At 49.4% G+C, this 15,191-nt stretch overlaps 1 protein-coding gene across 2 annotated transcripts in view; it reads right to left on the reverse strand.

Annotated features, from left to right (window-relative positions):
* The window catches only part of TNPO3 (transportin 3), a 42,876-nt gene that overhangs the window by 7,046 nt on the left and 20,639 nt on the right, over positions 1 to 15,191 (reverse strand). For both annotated transcript variants that reach the window (XM_069801447.1, XM_069801448.1), the window contains exons 5-12: positions 12,396 to 12,539; positions 9,463 to 9,638; positions 5,998 to 6,136; positions 4,168 to 4,314; positions 3,387 to 3,494; positions 2,897 to 2,988; positions 1,431 to 1,570; positions 1,152 to 1,343 (exon numbers count right to left, since the gene is read on the reverse strand). In XM_069801447.1, the coding sequence (XP_069657548.1) occupies positions 1,152 to 1,343; positions 1,431 to 1,570; positions 2,897 to 2,988; positions 3,387 to 3,494; positions 4,168 to 4,314; positions 5,998 to 6,136; positions 9,463 to 9,638; positions 12,396 to 12,539 (1,138 nt within the window). The remainder of the gene's footprint in view (positions 1 to 1,151; positions 1,344 to 1,430; positions 1,571 to 2,896; positions 2,989 to 3,386; positions 3,495 to 4,167; positions 4,315 to 5,997; positions 6,137 to 9,462; positions 9,639 to 12,395; positions 12,540 to 15,191) is intronic.

Consider the following 15,191-nt stretch of genomic DNA (forward strand, 5'->3'; position numbering starts at 1 on the left):
AGGGTCTGCTTCCCGAGACTGGAAGATGTTTCTCTACACCTTGAACCCGACTCTTTGGTTAAACCAGACACCAAAATACTTTCTGCGGGGCGGGAAGGAGGAAGGGATGCCAGCACGTGGGAGTACAGGTATGATCTAAAGGCAGACGGACATCACAAGCACATCTGGGCACCCCGGCATGCCCCCGCAGCATCCTTGCCCTGGCCCAGTAGCAATACGAGGTCTGAAAAAGCTTCTTTTGACCCACAGCTAAGGCATTTCAGGGCTCCCACAAAAATGAAATATGACGACGAACGCTTGAGCCGCTCCCGACTGCCACATCACAGCATCCCACTCAAAGGCAGGAGGAGCACAACCACCCCACGTTGGAGGTGCCAGCAGACCACAGGGCTGGGGCTGATGACAACACCAGGAGGAAAAAATTCTCCCCAGCTCACGTATTCATTGCGTTGTTTTAAAGAAGGAAGAGAAAATGCTTTGCGGCAAAGAGGAGCAGCTCAGAAGCACAGCTAATGCTGCTCGCATCAATACATGAGTACAAACAAGTGAAAAACCATGAGTTTTGTCTCTTTAGTCACACATCCTGACAGTACAAGCTCCAGAGCTGCTCCATTTTTAAAGGTTTTGGAAGGACTCGAATCCATCGGGAATCTTTGAGACCAGACACCAGTCCTGCACACCCACGAAACCAGCCATGGTTGAAGAGGCACACAATGCCCAACAGCCAAAGGCCTGGTGAGAAGTAAATGCTCTGACTGCTGGCTGGAGTTGAAAAACTACATTCTTGTGCCCAAACTGTCTCTAAAATGACAAATACTCGCAATTTTCCAGCCTGTGCATACAGCAGCCGACTTCCAAGTGTTCGGATAGCAGTAACCCATTGCTAGCTTGGCACGCAAGCATTTCAAATGTTTTCTTCCTGCATTTCAAGTTCAGAGCAGGGATGGAGATAGCTTATAAACCCAGAAAGGATCTCTTTCTACCTCCTGCCCTACGCGAGCTCTTGAGAAGACTCTAAATGTGGACACATGGAGTGCCGCAGGGCAAACCGAGACACTCTTGTCTAAGAAAAAACATGTGAAAATGGGGTTGCAGCATCTGCAGTTGAGTGACAACCACCCCAAAAACACCATCAGCTTTTCCATACGCACCCTTCAGGAGCCCCACAGCAGCCTCCGGAGAGAGCGTGAAGGAGTCGAGGGAACGGGCTATCTCCAGCAGCCCGTTAAAGTGCTGAGCCATGTGGTCCCGGCATACCGAGCAGATATTGTGGATGGCCTTGGCCGCCGCCGAGGCCAGCCGCCTGTCGCACAGACCTTTCATCAAATAACCCAGCACAGGATCTGCGGAGGAGAAAGCCGGGGTGAGGAGGGGTCCTGGAGACCAGGCTCGTCGCAGGGCAGAGGGGTGGCGTGGCAGGAGGGACTCACCCAGGAACTGCGGGTTTCTGTCCACCACCTCGCTCATCTCTCCCACCAGCTCGATGCTGGTGTAGCGGACGGCGGTGTGCACCGTCTCGGGGAGGCGAACCACCCCCTCCAGCACCTCCACCAGGGTCGGGTTGTTCTCCCTGCAGGAAAAAGGCAGCCGGCTTAGCTCCAAGGTGGCTCCCGGACCGTTTCCAAAGAGTAGCTGGTTTTATTGAACCCGATCGACTCCCATGTTGCTCAGTATCAGCCAGGCAAACCCTGCTGCTGTGGTGTGCTGGATATTTGGGATGTGGGCTAGTGGGGGGCTCAGGCTGTTGGAGCTGGGTTCCAGATGCACAGCAGCCTCCAGCTTTACCAAACAGAGCAGAAGAAACTAAATACCTCCAGTAAGAGTGCTTGTGGCACAAGAACAAAGCTAATTAATCCTCTGGGGACTGCAGAAAGCCAGAGGAGCCTGTTCCCAGTGTGGGAAGGTGCTACAGGGGGAGTCCTGGGCTCCTGCAGCCCATGTCAGTGGCAGGGCTCTGGCTCGCCTGGCACTGTCTGCCCTCTCATGGCAAGAGCAGAGCTGAGCTCAGTGGAACCACGGGGCGAGCAAAAACCTTGTGGGACATGCTGGTGGGAAGTGAAGTCCCCTGTGCTCCAGCAGTGCAAGGCCACGCAAGGCTCACACTCTCAGAAACAAAGGAGAAATAAAAATTGAAGATAAAAACAAGCAAGAATAGCCTTGACATAGATAATGGGAGCCAGTGAGCGTATAGCAATCGTGGTGACTCCCCCAGCCTCCCAGGGAAGGCAGACACGGTGCTCCCAGCCCGGTGAAGGCCAGGCAGGCTGTCCCACTGCATCAGCATGGCTGTCAACACACAGGAGGACTCACTGCACTCTTGCTGCCCTGGACATTAGCTGTTGACCCTTCCACTACAACAAACCAGGGACAAGAGGCGCTTCCAGAAAGTGATTTAACCTTCCCTAAAGATACCAGGGAAAACTCTACATGGAGGTGGAAGGATCTGGATGCAGAAGGATCCCAAACAACCAGCCTAGGCAAAAACGCTTTGCTTTCAGGAGATAAACTAAGGGGAAACAAAACATCCTATTTTACCAGGGCCGAACTCAGGTGTGTGGCATTAAAGTCCGCAGGCAGAGAGTAGAACTGAGAAGGTCCAACTGCTTCACGCAGTCCCAGCTCTGTCCTGGACCTGTATTCCTGGCCAGAAAGTGGAGATCTCTATCCTTGGGCTACAGGACTGCTGCATCAGCAAGGGGTACTGCACTGCTGCAGTACAAACCATGTACGCTGAGGACTATCTGAAATAAAGTGTGGTTTTAAAACGTTTGCTGCCTGGGAAAGCATGTTCCTAGCAGTATCCTTGGGATATTCGTGGTATCTCTGCAAAACTCACTTGGAGGCAATGCCTGACCCCACAGCCCTTACAGACAAGAGCGGGATGGTCAACACTCACTGGTCAACGCTCTTAGCTATGGAGGCCATGATGAAGAGGACAGCTTCCGTCACCTCCCAGGGTGGATTCCCATCCTTCAGAGTCGCATAAAGCTGCAAGAAAGAGAATCAGTCACAAAAGCAGCTACAAACACAGCTCGGGGGCATGTGGTCACAAATCCCACCCTGTGAGATCACCACCCACTCCTCACCTCCTCCCATGCACCTGAAATACCAGACTCCAGGCGTGGACCTGCATAAACCCTCCTGTTCCAGAGACCACCCTGCTATTTTAGGACCACAGTAGCTTTCCCCAGCTAGTACCCCAAAGCGTGAGACCTCCTGCTTCTCCCAGAACAGTCCCCACCACCTACTTCAAGACACGGTTGCTTCCTTGTGCACGAGGAGACAATGCGTGTGACCTCCTCCCGACCCCGAAGGCCACCAGGGCTCGGCTACCTCCAGCACAGCGATGGATGCAAGTGTGCCTCAGGATGCTCCCGCAAACCCACCTGAGCAAAACACTCCACCGATCCCACCAAGAAGATCAGGTCTTTCACCAGGTCCGAGACCCGCATCCGGAACTCCCCAAAATCATCCGTCTCCTCTGGGACACCCTCCTAACAGAGGCGAGGGAGAGGAAAAGGGTGAGAGCAGCTCAGAGAAATCCAGGTTCCCATTCACCCACAGCTAGGACAAGACAAGCAATTGGGTTTTAGAGAAGAGATCCATCGTTCCTGCCCTCATCTCCCCAGATCAAGCCACTGAAGGGGATCTGAAGGAGAGCCATGCACAAAGGAAACACTAACAGCCTGGCCACACGCTGTGTATTCCTGCTATGACACACAGATGAAGGGATGGAATCAAGGGGATGAGGAGCCTAGGCAAAGATGGAAGAAGGATAAAGCATCCCAGACTTCAAGGAGAAAAATGACGGTACTGCGGCTAGTGAGCTGTGCAAGCTTTATTCCAACACTAAGGCCCCCAAGCGGGGGACAACGCAGCTGTCCACAGCTCTCAAAACGGGAACCACCTCGGGGGAGGTGGGAGAGGGTCATCCTGCAGCAACTAGACGCCAGAAAGCTCTGTTAGAACAAGAACCGACTTAATGAAAAGAGGTTTAATACAGCAATTTTAATTACTCTCGATCCTCTCTCTGCAATTACTGCAACGGCAGAACTATTACCTGCCGAGCCCTATGGCTACGGAGAGCCATCGGCACGCAGCAGTGAGGACAGATACATCCTACCGCCCTGGCTGCCTCCAGAGGAAACAAAGCAAATGCAGCCTTACGTGGTCTGAATCAAGCTGGCAGTGTCTGGCCAGAGCGTGGAGAAGGCGCTGGATGTAGGCTTTGAAGATGCTGTGGATGACTGCATCGTCTGTCTTGTACAGGTGCTCTCCCAGCCTGTACCAGAAGTTAAATGAAATTTCTACCACCTGTTTAGAAAGAAAAATTCAGCATCTTGTTAGCAACAGAGCATTTTTTCTCTGCCCTGCTGCTGCTGCCGACAGCGTGGTGAGGCACCGCAGATTTCCATTGGTGCTGCTTTATCACACGATGAGGAAACGTGGACCGGTTCCCCCAGCTTTGCTGATCTCTGCTGCTTGTCACTTAATAAGGGATTTGAAACCCACTGAGTTAATCTGAAAACCTGTCACCAGCCCTCAGAAGTAAAGCCTTTTCTCTGCAAAATTAACACTGAAGCATAAGAACCGTCTCTTGCTTCAAAGTGTGGACATCACCCCATTTCACATCAGTCAAATCTGCCAGCAATAAGTTTTTATCTCCCTGACCCGATTCATGCCCTCCCTCTGTCCTTGCTCATGCATCTGGAGATGTTTAATACCCAGCCTGCCCCAACAAGCTATGGGGCATTTTGCTGCTTGCAGGTACACTGTCATCACCAGAGACACGTTGGTGGAAGAGTTTGCCCACCTCACTGCCTGTGCCTGGACATTTAACGGTCTAACCATCCCAATGGCCAGCTCAGGGTGCACGCAGGCTTGGGCTAATGATGCGAAGGGGACAGCAACCCCAGACAGGAGCAAACATCGCCAAGAAAGCAGCTCAGGCTGGAAGGTGACGTTGCTCCAAAGCCTACAGCCTCTTTATAAGTAGGGTTATTGCAGAAAAAACAAAAAGAGAGTGCAGATTTTTTTCAGGAGCAGCTGCAGAGCTTCAAGTCCTCCTAAGCATCACTGGCACAGGACAAGGTCATGCCCAAGGGACACTGAGCTTAACACAGCTGGAAAGGGGACTAAAAGAGTCACCGAGTCCCAGGCAAGCATCACAGAGACCTGGTGAAGCACAGCTACTCCACAATTTCCATGGCAAACAAGTCCCCAAAGGTTGCATTGCAGCAGCCATCGTTTCTTAGCTAACTCGCCTGCTGGTTCTCAGGTCTGATGTACTTTCAGGGCTCTGAAAGCTTCTGGAAAACAGAGTCCTGGAGAGGGCACTAGCTCATTCCACACCCTGCTCCCATCCATCACTTCACGGGCTGCATCCCTCCCCCAGTGGGACCTTAAACACGGAGGGAAGGAAGGGAGCACACCCCAGCAAATCCCAGCCGGCACCTCCCTGCTCCCTGTGTCAGATCCAGCAGGACAACCCCTCTGCAAAGGAACCTCTGTCTGCTGAATACAGACACAAGTCAGCAAAGGATCAGCTACTGGGATTCAACTAACAGTTTTGGAAGAAAAAAAGGGGGGTTTAAGAGGAGACTGCAGCTTAAATACAGTGTTCGGTACTTAAGGCAGGACAGTCAGGGAGCTGTGATGCAAAACAGCATTTAACTTATTTAGAGGGCAAAGTTACCATAAGCTACACTGCAGTCCCCACAAAGCTTAACTTAAGTTGAACACGTGGAAATAAAATAACAGAGGCTTTCATAGCTGTACTCGCAGTACTGCACATCCAGGATGCTGGGAAGGGGAAGCTAAGTCAGATTTCTGCATCACAAATGCAGAGCAGGCATTTCAGGGCCAGCAGCTCACAGGAACTAAAGCCTCCCAACCACGTGGCAACAGAAGAGAAAGATTTTTTCCACTGACTCAACTCTGGACAAGTGAGATGTAGCGATAGGGATGAGGAGAGGAACACGGGTAACCCTCACTCACCTCGTACTGCGGGTGACCTGCACAGATCAGCAGCAGCTCCAGTGTCCGCAGGTCACCCAGCCCTTGGCCTGGCGTACAAACGATTTTATCTAGGAACGTCTCGCACAGCTCGGTGAAAACACGGCAATAATTGAGCACCCTGGTGAAGAAAAAAAACAGGGCACAAGTCAGAAAGATCTTCCAAGCGGGACCAGATATCCCAGCACAGGAGAGATTTGCTCCATGCAGGTAACGTGCCCTGGAGCCTCATCTTGGACCAAGAAATATCGACTTCTGCTTTAGCTTTCCGTCAGCAGTTGGGCAACACTTAAATAGGGGAACTTGGCTTTGTTCAGAAGTAGGTGAAAACACTGTGTTCCAATAAGCAAATATTACGAAATTTTCACATTACCCACAGCATCTGAGAAAACTTCTCCAAAATCACAGCATCGGGTGACAAGACACAGGACATCTGCTACAAAACAGCTGGAGTCTAATTCAGTACCCGGAAGGTGCCACGTTTCAGAAGACAAATACACAAACCTACTTTAAAAATAAACCCCGGATGTCCCATTGCCCCATTGTCCAGGGGACAGCGCTGCGTAAAAACACAGGCTGCTCTTAACACAAAGAACAATTTAGTGGCCGAGTTGAACTACAAGCTTTACTCTGCTTTAAGACTGCAGAACCAGACAGAAGAGTGAACATCTTGGAGCCACAGCACGGTGTGATGGAGGAAGCATGGCATCAAACCAAGGATGACTCCTCCCCAATAAAACAACTTCAAATCAGGGATTTGGGGGAGAGGTCCAAGATAAGCCATTAGACCTGGGCTTTGGTTTTAGTATGCCTGTTCTGGAGAGGTTTAGGGAATCCAAAACCAACATGCATCCAGAGATGTGCTGCAAGCACACCCTAACGCCTGTCTTAAAGACAGAGGCGAGTCCCCATGTGAGATGTTTTGGTTTGGTTTTTTTTAATCCCAAAAGGCTTCACCCTTTACACAACACCAGCTCTGCAGCGTATCCCCAGGAGCAGATCAAATACAGCGAGATGTCACCAGTGCTGTCAGCAGGGCCTTTATACAATACCTGGAAGCGTTTAGGGGAGACTACCTTCTCTGACAGAGACTGGAGAACAGATGCTACTAATTATACCATGCCCCAGCAATTCCTGAAGATGAAAGCTTTCACATTTTTCAGAAAGTCACAGACCGAAGAGATGCTATTGCAGAGTCAATCTTACCAGACAGAGAGGATATTATAACAAACTTTTACATGCCTGACAACTGAAGACTAATTCTATTGGTGTTAAATGGAAGGATAAATAGGAACAGATGCTACTATAATTTTCAATTTCAAAAGGGCTAACTTTGAGGAGTAACTACTCATTTCGTTTGTGGAAATCTCGTTTAACATGGCAGAGGCTTGGAATTTCCTTAAGTCAAAGGCACATACGTTATCTGGGCTTTGCGCTGAAACAAAGGGAGGGGGGGATGCTTGTTGAGTTCTTGAGACTAAGTCATCAGAAAAGCCTCTGCAGTGAGCCAAGTGCCTCCAAGCAGCTGAAGGGCTGCCAGGGAGGAGGACTGAAAACCAGACAGCTGGATTTTGCAAGGCAAGATGAGCAGAGATCAAGCGACAATTGCCAGAAGCCAAACCAGTGCCAGACCCTGCCAAGGACGGTCACAAAAACAGCACAGGATTTTTCAGCTGTAATAAACAGCTGGTGGAATTGCTGCGCACTGAAGACACCGGCACAATTAAAGATTTGTGGCATAGCTCTAACTATGTGAATACACATCAGTTTTCAATACCGTGGCTGAACAGGAGAGACAAAGGCAGGAGGAATGAGGAGGCTGTTTAGATGCAAGAATCTGCTAACCTCCAGGGTGGAAGGAGTGGAGACTGGCTAACTGCCATCCCAGGAGTCAAAAATCGGACACTGGACATCTGTCCTACAGCTTCATTGCTGGTCTTGTGGTTTCCATCCACGGCAACACCTTGCACAGCCACAAAACGCGCTCGTATTTGGCATTGGGGACACAGGGTCTGGCAAATACAGGCCAATTAATCTGCCCTCAGTAGCATGAGCAAGTTCCTACATAGTTTTCCAAATACATGGAAGTTGGAGGGAAATGGGCTAAACGCAACAGGGGTTTACCAAAAATAGACTGGACCCATCTAATTCTTATCAGTAATATTTTAAAATAGGAGAAGTGGAGCAGAGCAGATCATGGTGTGACACAGAAGCTGGTTAAACTGGATAAAGCACAGGTGAGGGCAGGGATGAACAGTTGGCTAGCGGGGTGGTTAGCAGGCTGGGCTGAAGAGGAAATACCAGTTTGGTACTAGGGAGGTTCCAGATCACTCTCACAACTGATCTTGTCTAAGTTCATTAGCGACAGCCACATAAAGAAGGAAGAGCAAGCAATAATGGTAGATGCAGTATCTGTGCAGAAGAAGAATGAAAACCATCTAAATTTGAGCAGGAAAAGTTGTCCGCTTCTGACAACTTGTGGATGGACTCAGTCACAGGATGACCAAAACACTGACACCGCGAGGTGATGAGAAAGGCAAGAGATGCCAGGCAAGGCATTGCCTGCACACAGGGATGCCACAATGCCAACACACAGGAGCGAGATCCCTCCTGGAGCAGCATGTACCTCTCAGGCCCTTCTGCTCAAGGAAGTTAAATTCAGAACGAGAGCACTAAAGATCACCCAGGGAAAAGAAATCCGTCTCAGGACTGAAAGAGCTGGGCTTGTTTATGCAAACTCAAGGCTGGCTGCTTCCTACCTACAAATGCATCTGGGAATAAGCACCAGCTGGGGAGCTATTCAAGTTAAGACAATGTTGGCAAAAGAGAATAGGCATGAACTGGCCTAGAATCAACTGAGGCTGAAGATCAGAGGGTTTCCAATCAGAGCAGCAACGTCTCGCAGCAGCCAACATGCAGGAAGCTCTGGTTTCAACGTGCTTGATCAAGGTATGATGGCTACAGTTTCTTGTAAGTCAAGAATGAGGGGCTGTTGACCCAGCTGGCACATCCAGTCCTCTTTCCATTGTTAACAGCTGAGCCAGGTACGGACATTTGTGGAGAGGAAGCAGTAGGAGAAACAGATCGCTTCTAAACTCTATTTTAAGGCTGGCAACACATCAGCTGCACCTCAGGATACTTCCCTTGTGCTTTGCCCACTGCAAGGAAGACCAAGCGTCCCAGCAAGCCGAGTCTGGTGACAGTCTAACTCTCTGCCAAAGCCTGAGCTGAGCGCACACGCCTGGAACACAAATCAGTGCACCAAGGGCAAGGAAGTCATTTGCTCACTTGTCCTCATTCAACAAATACTTATTTGCATAAGAGACTTCAGTGCATGGCACGCAAACACCGCGGATTCCAAAAATAACCGCAGACAGACACTGTGACAGTTAATTACTGTACCTCTCCTTCCTTTCCAGGCACAGCCACGGCTGCAAGTTCACTTACTTGTCTAGGTCCTCACGTGCTACAGCCATGTGGTAGGCACTCTCAAGAGTGAGGACGCCTTGGAAAAGCTGCAAGGCCAGGGGAAGGTTCGTCTCCACGTTCTCAATGGCGTAGAGGGCTGAGCACACACAATCTGAAGCGGCTTCATGGAGGTTTGATGATGTCTTGTCTTGTTGCTGCAATAAACAAGAAGCAGAAGAGCCCAGTGACTATATGTGAAATGAGATGGTAATGGAAGAACTAGTCTTTTGTTGTTCCTGAAATACTTTGTAGAGCTTCTGCATAGCCACAGCTCCCAATAACTCACTCCTACCCTGCAAAGCCTATGCTGCTTTACCACCGCGGACACTTGAGGTCAAAACTGGCCCAATGGGACCCCACCGAGTCTTCCCTGCGAGAGGCAAACACAGGAGGAAAAATGCCAACCGAAATCCACAGCAGTTCAGAAGGAAAGAAAATGTTGTGCTACTCGTTACCCTGGCCGGGTCATAGAATCATAAAGTATCTCAAGTTGGAAGGGACCTATAAGGATCATCAAGTCCTCAGTGAAGAAGGAGACAAGGTTTCTCACAAGCACGTGTGAAATATTTATCATTGTGAGGGTCTGAGGGTGAACAAGTGGATTTCAGGCCCCGCCTGGTAGAGGTTTATAGCGATTGTGCAAGGCTGATTTAACAGGCGCTTTAATGGCTCCCGTGGAGCCCTGAGCAATTAAGGAGGGAGACAAGACTGGCATACTAAGAAGGAGGAGAGAGCAAACAGCGAAGCCCAGAGAGGAAACAAAGAAGCAGTAACTCTGTGTGTGCCTCTGTCCTTTCACATGAGATCTCAACGCATTTGGAAAACTATTCATGGTCCCACGTGAAGCTGGAAGGGGAGGAAGGAAAAATGCCTTATTTAAAAGCAACTTTAACACAATAAAAAGGCTGGTGAGCCAAACGCCCTGTCCTGGGGGAGAGGTGTTTCTGCTGCAGCACTGCTTGGGAGCTGGGTCCCTGCATGAATATTGTCTGTTCCTTTTCCCACTGAACGGGAACCCTCATCTGCATTTGTCATTATTTGAATCTGCACCATGGAATAGATGCAAATGAGGGATCCCGTTTAACAACAAGCGGAGGAATAGACAATTCCTGCGCTGGGTCACAGATCCAGGCAGTGCCGCAGCAGAAACCTCTGTCCTCTGGGAACTCCTCCTTTCCGGTTGTTCAGTTCCTTGCCCTCCCTGTCACAGCAATGCGGGATTCTCCTAACCTCCCCGTTTCACTGGCCTCTTCGGCTCTCTTGCATTCAGATAGGACAAAAAAAACCAACAACCCCAAACACCTTCAGTAGTTAATTTTCCAAGGTGAAAATGTCAGAAAAGGAATAAAGTATTATTTTATAGAAAATCTGGAAAGAAAACAAAACAAACAAACCAAAAAAACCCTGATTTTAGTATTAAACAAACGCAGTTTCTTCAACAACAGACAACAGCCAAAACTAACCAATGATCAAACCCATGAGGATGGCAAACTTACTTCAGCAATGGATTGAACAAATGTATTTTGCTCAGAGCCCCATAAAACAATTTGGTTTGGAGCAAGGACCAAGCACAGTGTGTTTCAGACCAAAACTCCCTCTCTCTTAAAGTCTAAGTATGCTCAAAAGTACAGCTGGCACCTACTTTGGCAGCAGTGGCAACCCACGGTAATGGCTAGAAACGGTCATTTCTCAGATGTTCAATCTTCTATTCTGCTCTGAACGGTTTGCAACCACCACAGAAAAATGGAACCTGGCTCCCACTTGAGATAGACAAGATATCTGCTTAATATAGGCTCCAAAATTGATGATTAGTACAGTAGGATTAAGGAGAACAGATATAAATAGAAGATTAAATAGTCTTTGAACTTTTTTCTTGATGTACTGTCTGCCAGCGAGTGTAGTAACGAGTTTATGGAGATGAAAGGATCATTCATGGTGATGTAGCAGGAAGGTTCCTGCGACCCAACACCTTTGTCTCTGTGGCAGCTCTGCCTCAGCCCGACACGCCGCAGAGAGCAGCGACCTCCACTCTCCCCCATTGCCATCTGCCCGGCCAGCTCCGCAGGAACAGCCCCCATGCCATTCCCAAGTGGTGCGGCGAGAAGGTGCGTCATGGGCACCACTTAACAGGAAAGCTCTCGTGGGGACAGCTGAGCCAGGTGGCTGAGAAGGGCTTCAGTAAAACCAGGCAAGGGCAGCTGCTCAGGAGAGATTTCAGAGTCTTTCATGCCTGCCCAAGAACAGGGAATGATTCTCACCTCTGAGCATATTCTCTGGGTCAAAATAGAAGATGGGGAGGAAAGAATAATCCTGAAGGAGCTGCAGAGTCTCTTTTCTCCATGCAGATAGCCAAACACACATGTCCTTTTTGTTTGCATCTGAAAGCTCTGCCAATACTTTCTGTCCATTAGCCTTGTCCCCACATCACAAATCCTGAACTAAGGACCAAGCACACAGGCAGAGGAAACCCTGAAGTGTTTCTGTTTTCACCCTTGAGAGATTGGCCAATATCAGGTGTTACTTATGTGCTGTCTTCTAAGCTTCCCAGGGCTAACAGGAGGCAGGGAAGATGTATGGAAACTCACAGCGGCAGCCAGAAGAGACTCTTGCTGTGCGCTGCTGCTCTCCGACTGTCCTCCAAGGTGGACAACCAGTACAAAAGGAAGATCATCATTTCAGGCAGCGCAGATCTGTTACTGTGCACAGAGAACTTGCACTTCCCTGCCTGCTAGCAGAGAGGGACAGCCTGCTCTACGGAGCTGATCAAGGTAAAGAGGGAATCAGAGGGTTCCTGGTCAAGACAGGAGGGATGAAATTCACCTTCCACACCTCAGTCACTCTTGGATTTAAAAGTGACACCATCCTGGTACCCAAGGCCCACCACCACCTCATTTCCCAACAGAAATACTCACCAGCACCTCGAAGAGGAGTGACAGTAACTTGCTGTTTGCCATGAAGGTGCTATCCAGGACACCCAGGTTGAACCAGCTCCCCAGGCACCGGAAGATTTTGATGAGCATCTTCTCATCATTGCCTGCTTTCTCCACACACGTCATCTAAAGCAGGACAAGGAAGAATTGCTTAGGACCCCAGCTCCAACAGGTAATTTCAGAAGCAAAATAATAAATAACTTTTGGAAAGCCATCCTGGAGTCTCTACAATTAGCATCAAGAACCCCACCCATGACACTTAGCAAGATACAGGGGGCCTGGGACAGTCAGAAGTGATCCCTCCAAAAGGCAGCCACAACTTTCAGCAATCAAGCAGCGGTGTTGTACCTACATGGAAGCAGAACTCTGACCAAAGACACCTGAGGATGCCCACACCAGCAGAGAAGACTTTTACATCTGCCTAGGGTGACCATGTCCCCATGCTGCTTCTGTAATCAGGAACACGACAGTTCTGCAAACATCCTCTCAACAGCACGTGGACTTTGAGCATCCTCTCAAACTCCACACGAAGCACACTCGAGAAAACAGAGTGCTTCCAACATCCCCATCCCCGAGTGAAGTAGCCCTGGACTTGGTCAGATGTAGGGGCAGAGCCAAAAACCTCTCAGTCAACTTCAGCTGCTGTTACAGAAGCGAGAAAAGCAGTTGGGGTGTTTTCATTTGTTCCCAGCCCATCAGTTTTCTGCAGAATCCTGTCTCAGACTGGTGGAGCAGAGACATGAGTTTCATACATGATAAATCCCTAAACTCGCTCAAATCTCAATTTCATATTCCCCACCACAAAACAACCACTGTCAAAGAGAATATCAGTCCTGAGGGTCAAACTTACCCCAAAGGCCAACCTGAGGACAGCCCAAACACACCATCGCAGTGTCATTCCAGTGATAGTCAACACTCCTGCTACACAACAGCACCTAACAGCAACCCTTACCCAAAACCTAACACCAGAGGAAGCGCTGATCTTGCCAGGCTGAGAGAAAGGAAGAATAAGTGGACAGGTAGGACCTGGAGAAGCATCCTAGACTCCCCTCTCCCCAGAAGAAAGACTAGACTGGCCAAGCAATCCTGCACATGACAGCTTCCAGAGATCCTTGCTTGACAGTTCAATCCTGAAGGCAGAATGTCGTACTTCATCACAGTCCCTGTACAATTTTTTAAAACCCCATTTTATAACTCAAGAAAGTAAATTTAGCATTTAAATCCTACGCAGAAAATTTAAGTTTGCTGTTCAGGCAGGTGGTTGAAATGCTTGTGCTGGGATTTACCACAAAAGCTCCAGGCAGATGCAGAAGAAATCTGAACAGAGAGTCTTACGACAGGGCTATGACCCTTGGCGATCCAACACCGGGGCCTCGCGCTGTCTCCGGTAAGGCTGCGAGCAGCCAGAGCGAGGTGATGTTGCCTGTCTCACCGATGTGACAGCCAGACTTCTCCGAGACCTCCTAGGAAAACCGCTGAGGGCTGGAGACAGTGCAGAGGGATGATACAGCGCAGGGATTCGAGGAAGGTGAAAAAAGTTTTGGAAGTGAGTGAGGACTTGTTCAAAGACAGCTAAGCCTATGAAAAAGTGGAACTGGGCTCCCCTAATGGCTGTGGTGGTAATGGCATGGACCTGTGCTGGGATGAATACAGCATAAGGGGGGGAAGAGAGTCTTCTCAAGCAAGACCTGAGCTGCTATTGAGCAGAGGACACAGCTCAGCTCTGTGTCCTGATACATCCTGGATCATCATGATTCCCCTTCCTTCGGAGTTACTGGAGTAACTCCAGAGAATGAATCCTCCTTCCCAGGCTTCCATGGGGAAAGCCAAAACCAGACATTGCGCAAAGACGAAACATCCACCAGAAGTGTCTGCCACGCGCATATGTCTATTCCAGATACGCTCTGTGGCTGTCTTAACCACAGACCCACAAAAAGCAGTGTGGAAACAGAACGGGGACCTTTTGCAAAGGTTTCAGATGCAAACTTAAACTCAACCCCCCTTACCACTACTCCACCCTTTTCTCCAAATTAAACAAAGGAAAACTGCTGGGGGTTGAGTTTGTGTTGGGTCTCATCAGAGAAGGGGATTCAGAGAGGGAAGGGATATTGAGGAGGGACTGCAGCTAACATCTGAGAGGCAGGAGGGGATGAATGAAATGGCAGGTTACACGAGTCTGGAGGAAGATGAAGCGATGCACCACAAGAAGACAGGCTCCTCTGGGCAGAGAATCAAATTCCAGGGCAAGCAGCCCCCTTCTCTCTGGCTCCTGAGAGAAAGCCCAGAGCCTTATTTCTGTGCAGCACAGTACTGGGGACATGCAAAGATGCTGCATGCTGGAGCTATTAAAGACATGAAGAAGTATCAGTTGAGGAGAAGAGAACATGGTCACAAGTAAAACTGAAACCTTACAGTTTTGCTCATCAATGAGGAGAAAATCTAAATGACAGTCTAACAGCAAAGGGACATCGTGATTCTGTAATTTGGAGAAATGGCATAAAAAAGCACTGCAAAACATGGGTCATTTTACATGGATAAAGTTTGAAGGATCCTAAAGGCTAAGGTTCCTCCTATCTTCAACAGCTACAATTCCACTAACAAAGGAGTACTGACCAGCAGGCTAGCAGGGCAAGAGGGAGGCACCTGGCAGAGAAATGGGGAGACCACAGACCCAAGAGTGCAGGGCGGCCAAGCACGGAAAGACAGGGCTGCAGAGCAGAGAAACGACTGCTGACGAGACACTGCAATTAAACACACCAAACCTTGACTCCGTCTGGA

Source organism: Haliaeetus albicilla, chromosome 14 (assembly GCF_947461875.1).
Source record: "Haliaeetus albicilla chromosome 14, bHalAlb1.1, whole genome shotgun sequence".
NCBI classification, from domain to species: Eukaryota; Metazoa; Chordata; class Aves; order Accipitriformes; family Accipitridae; genus Haliaeetus; species Haliaeetus albicilla.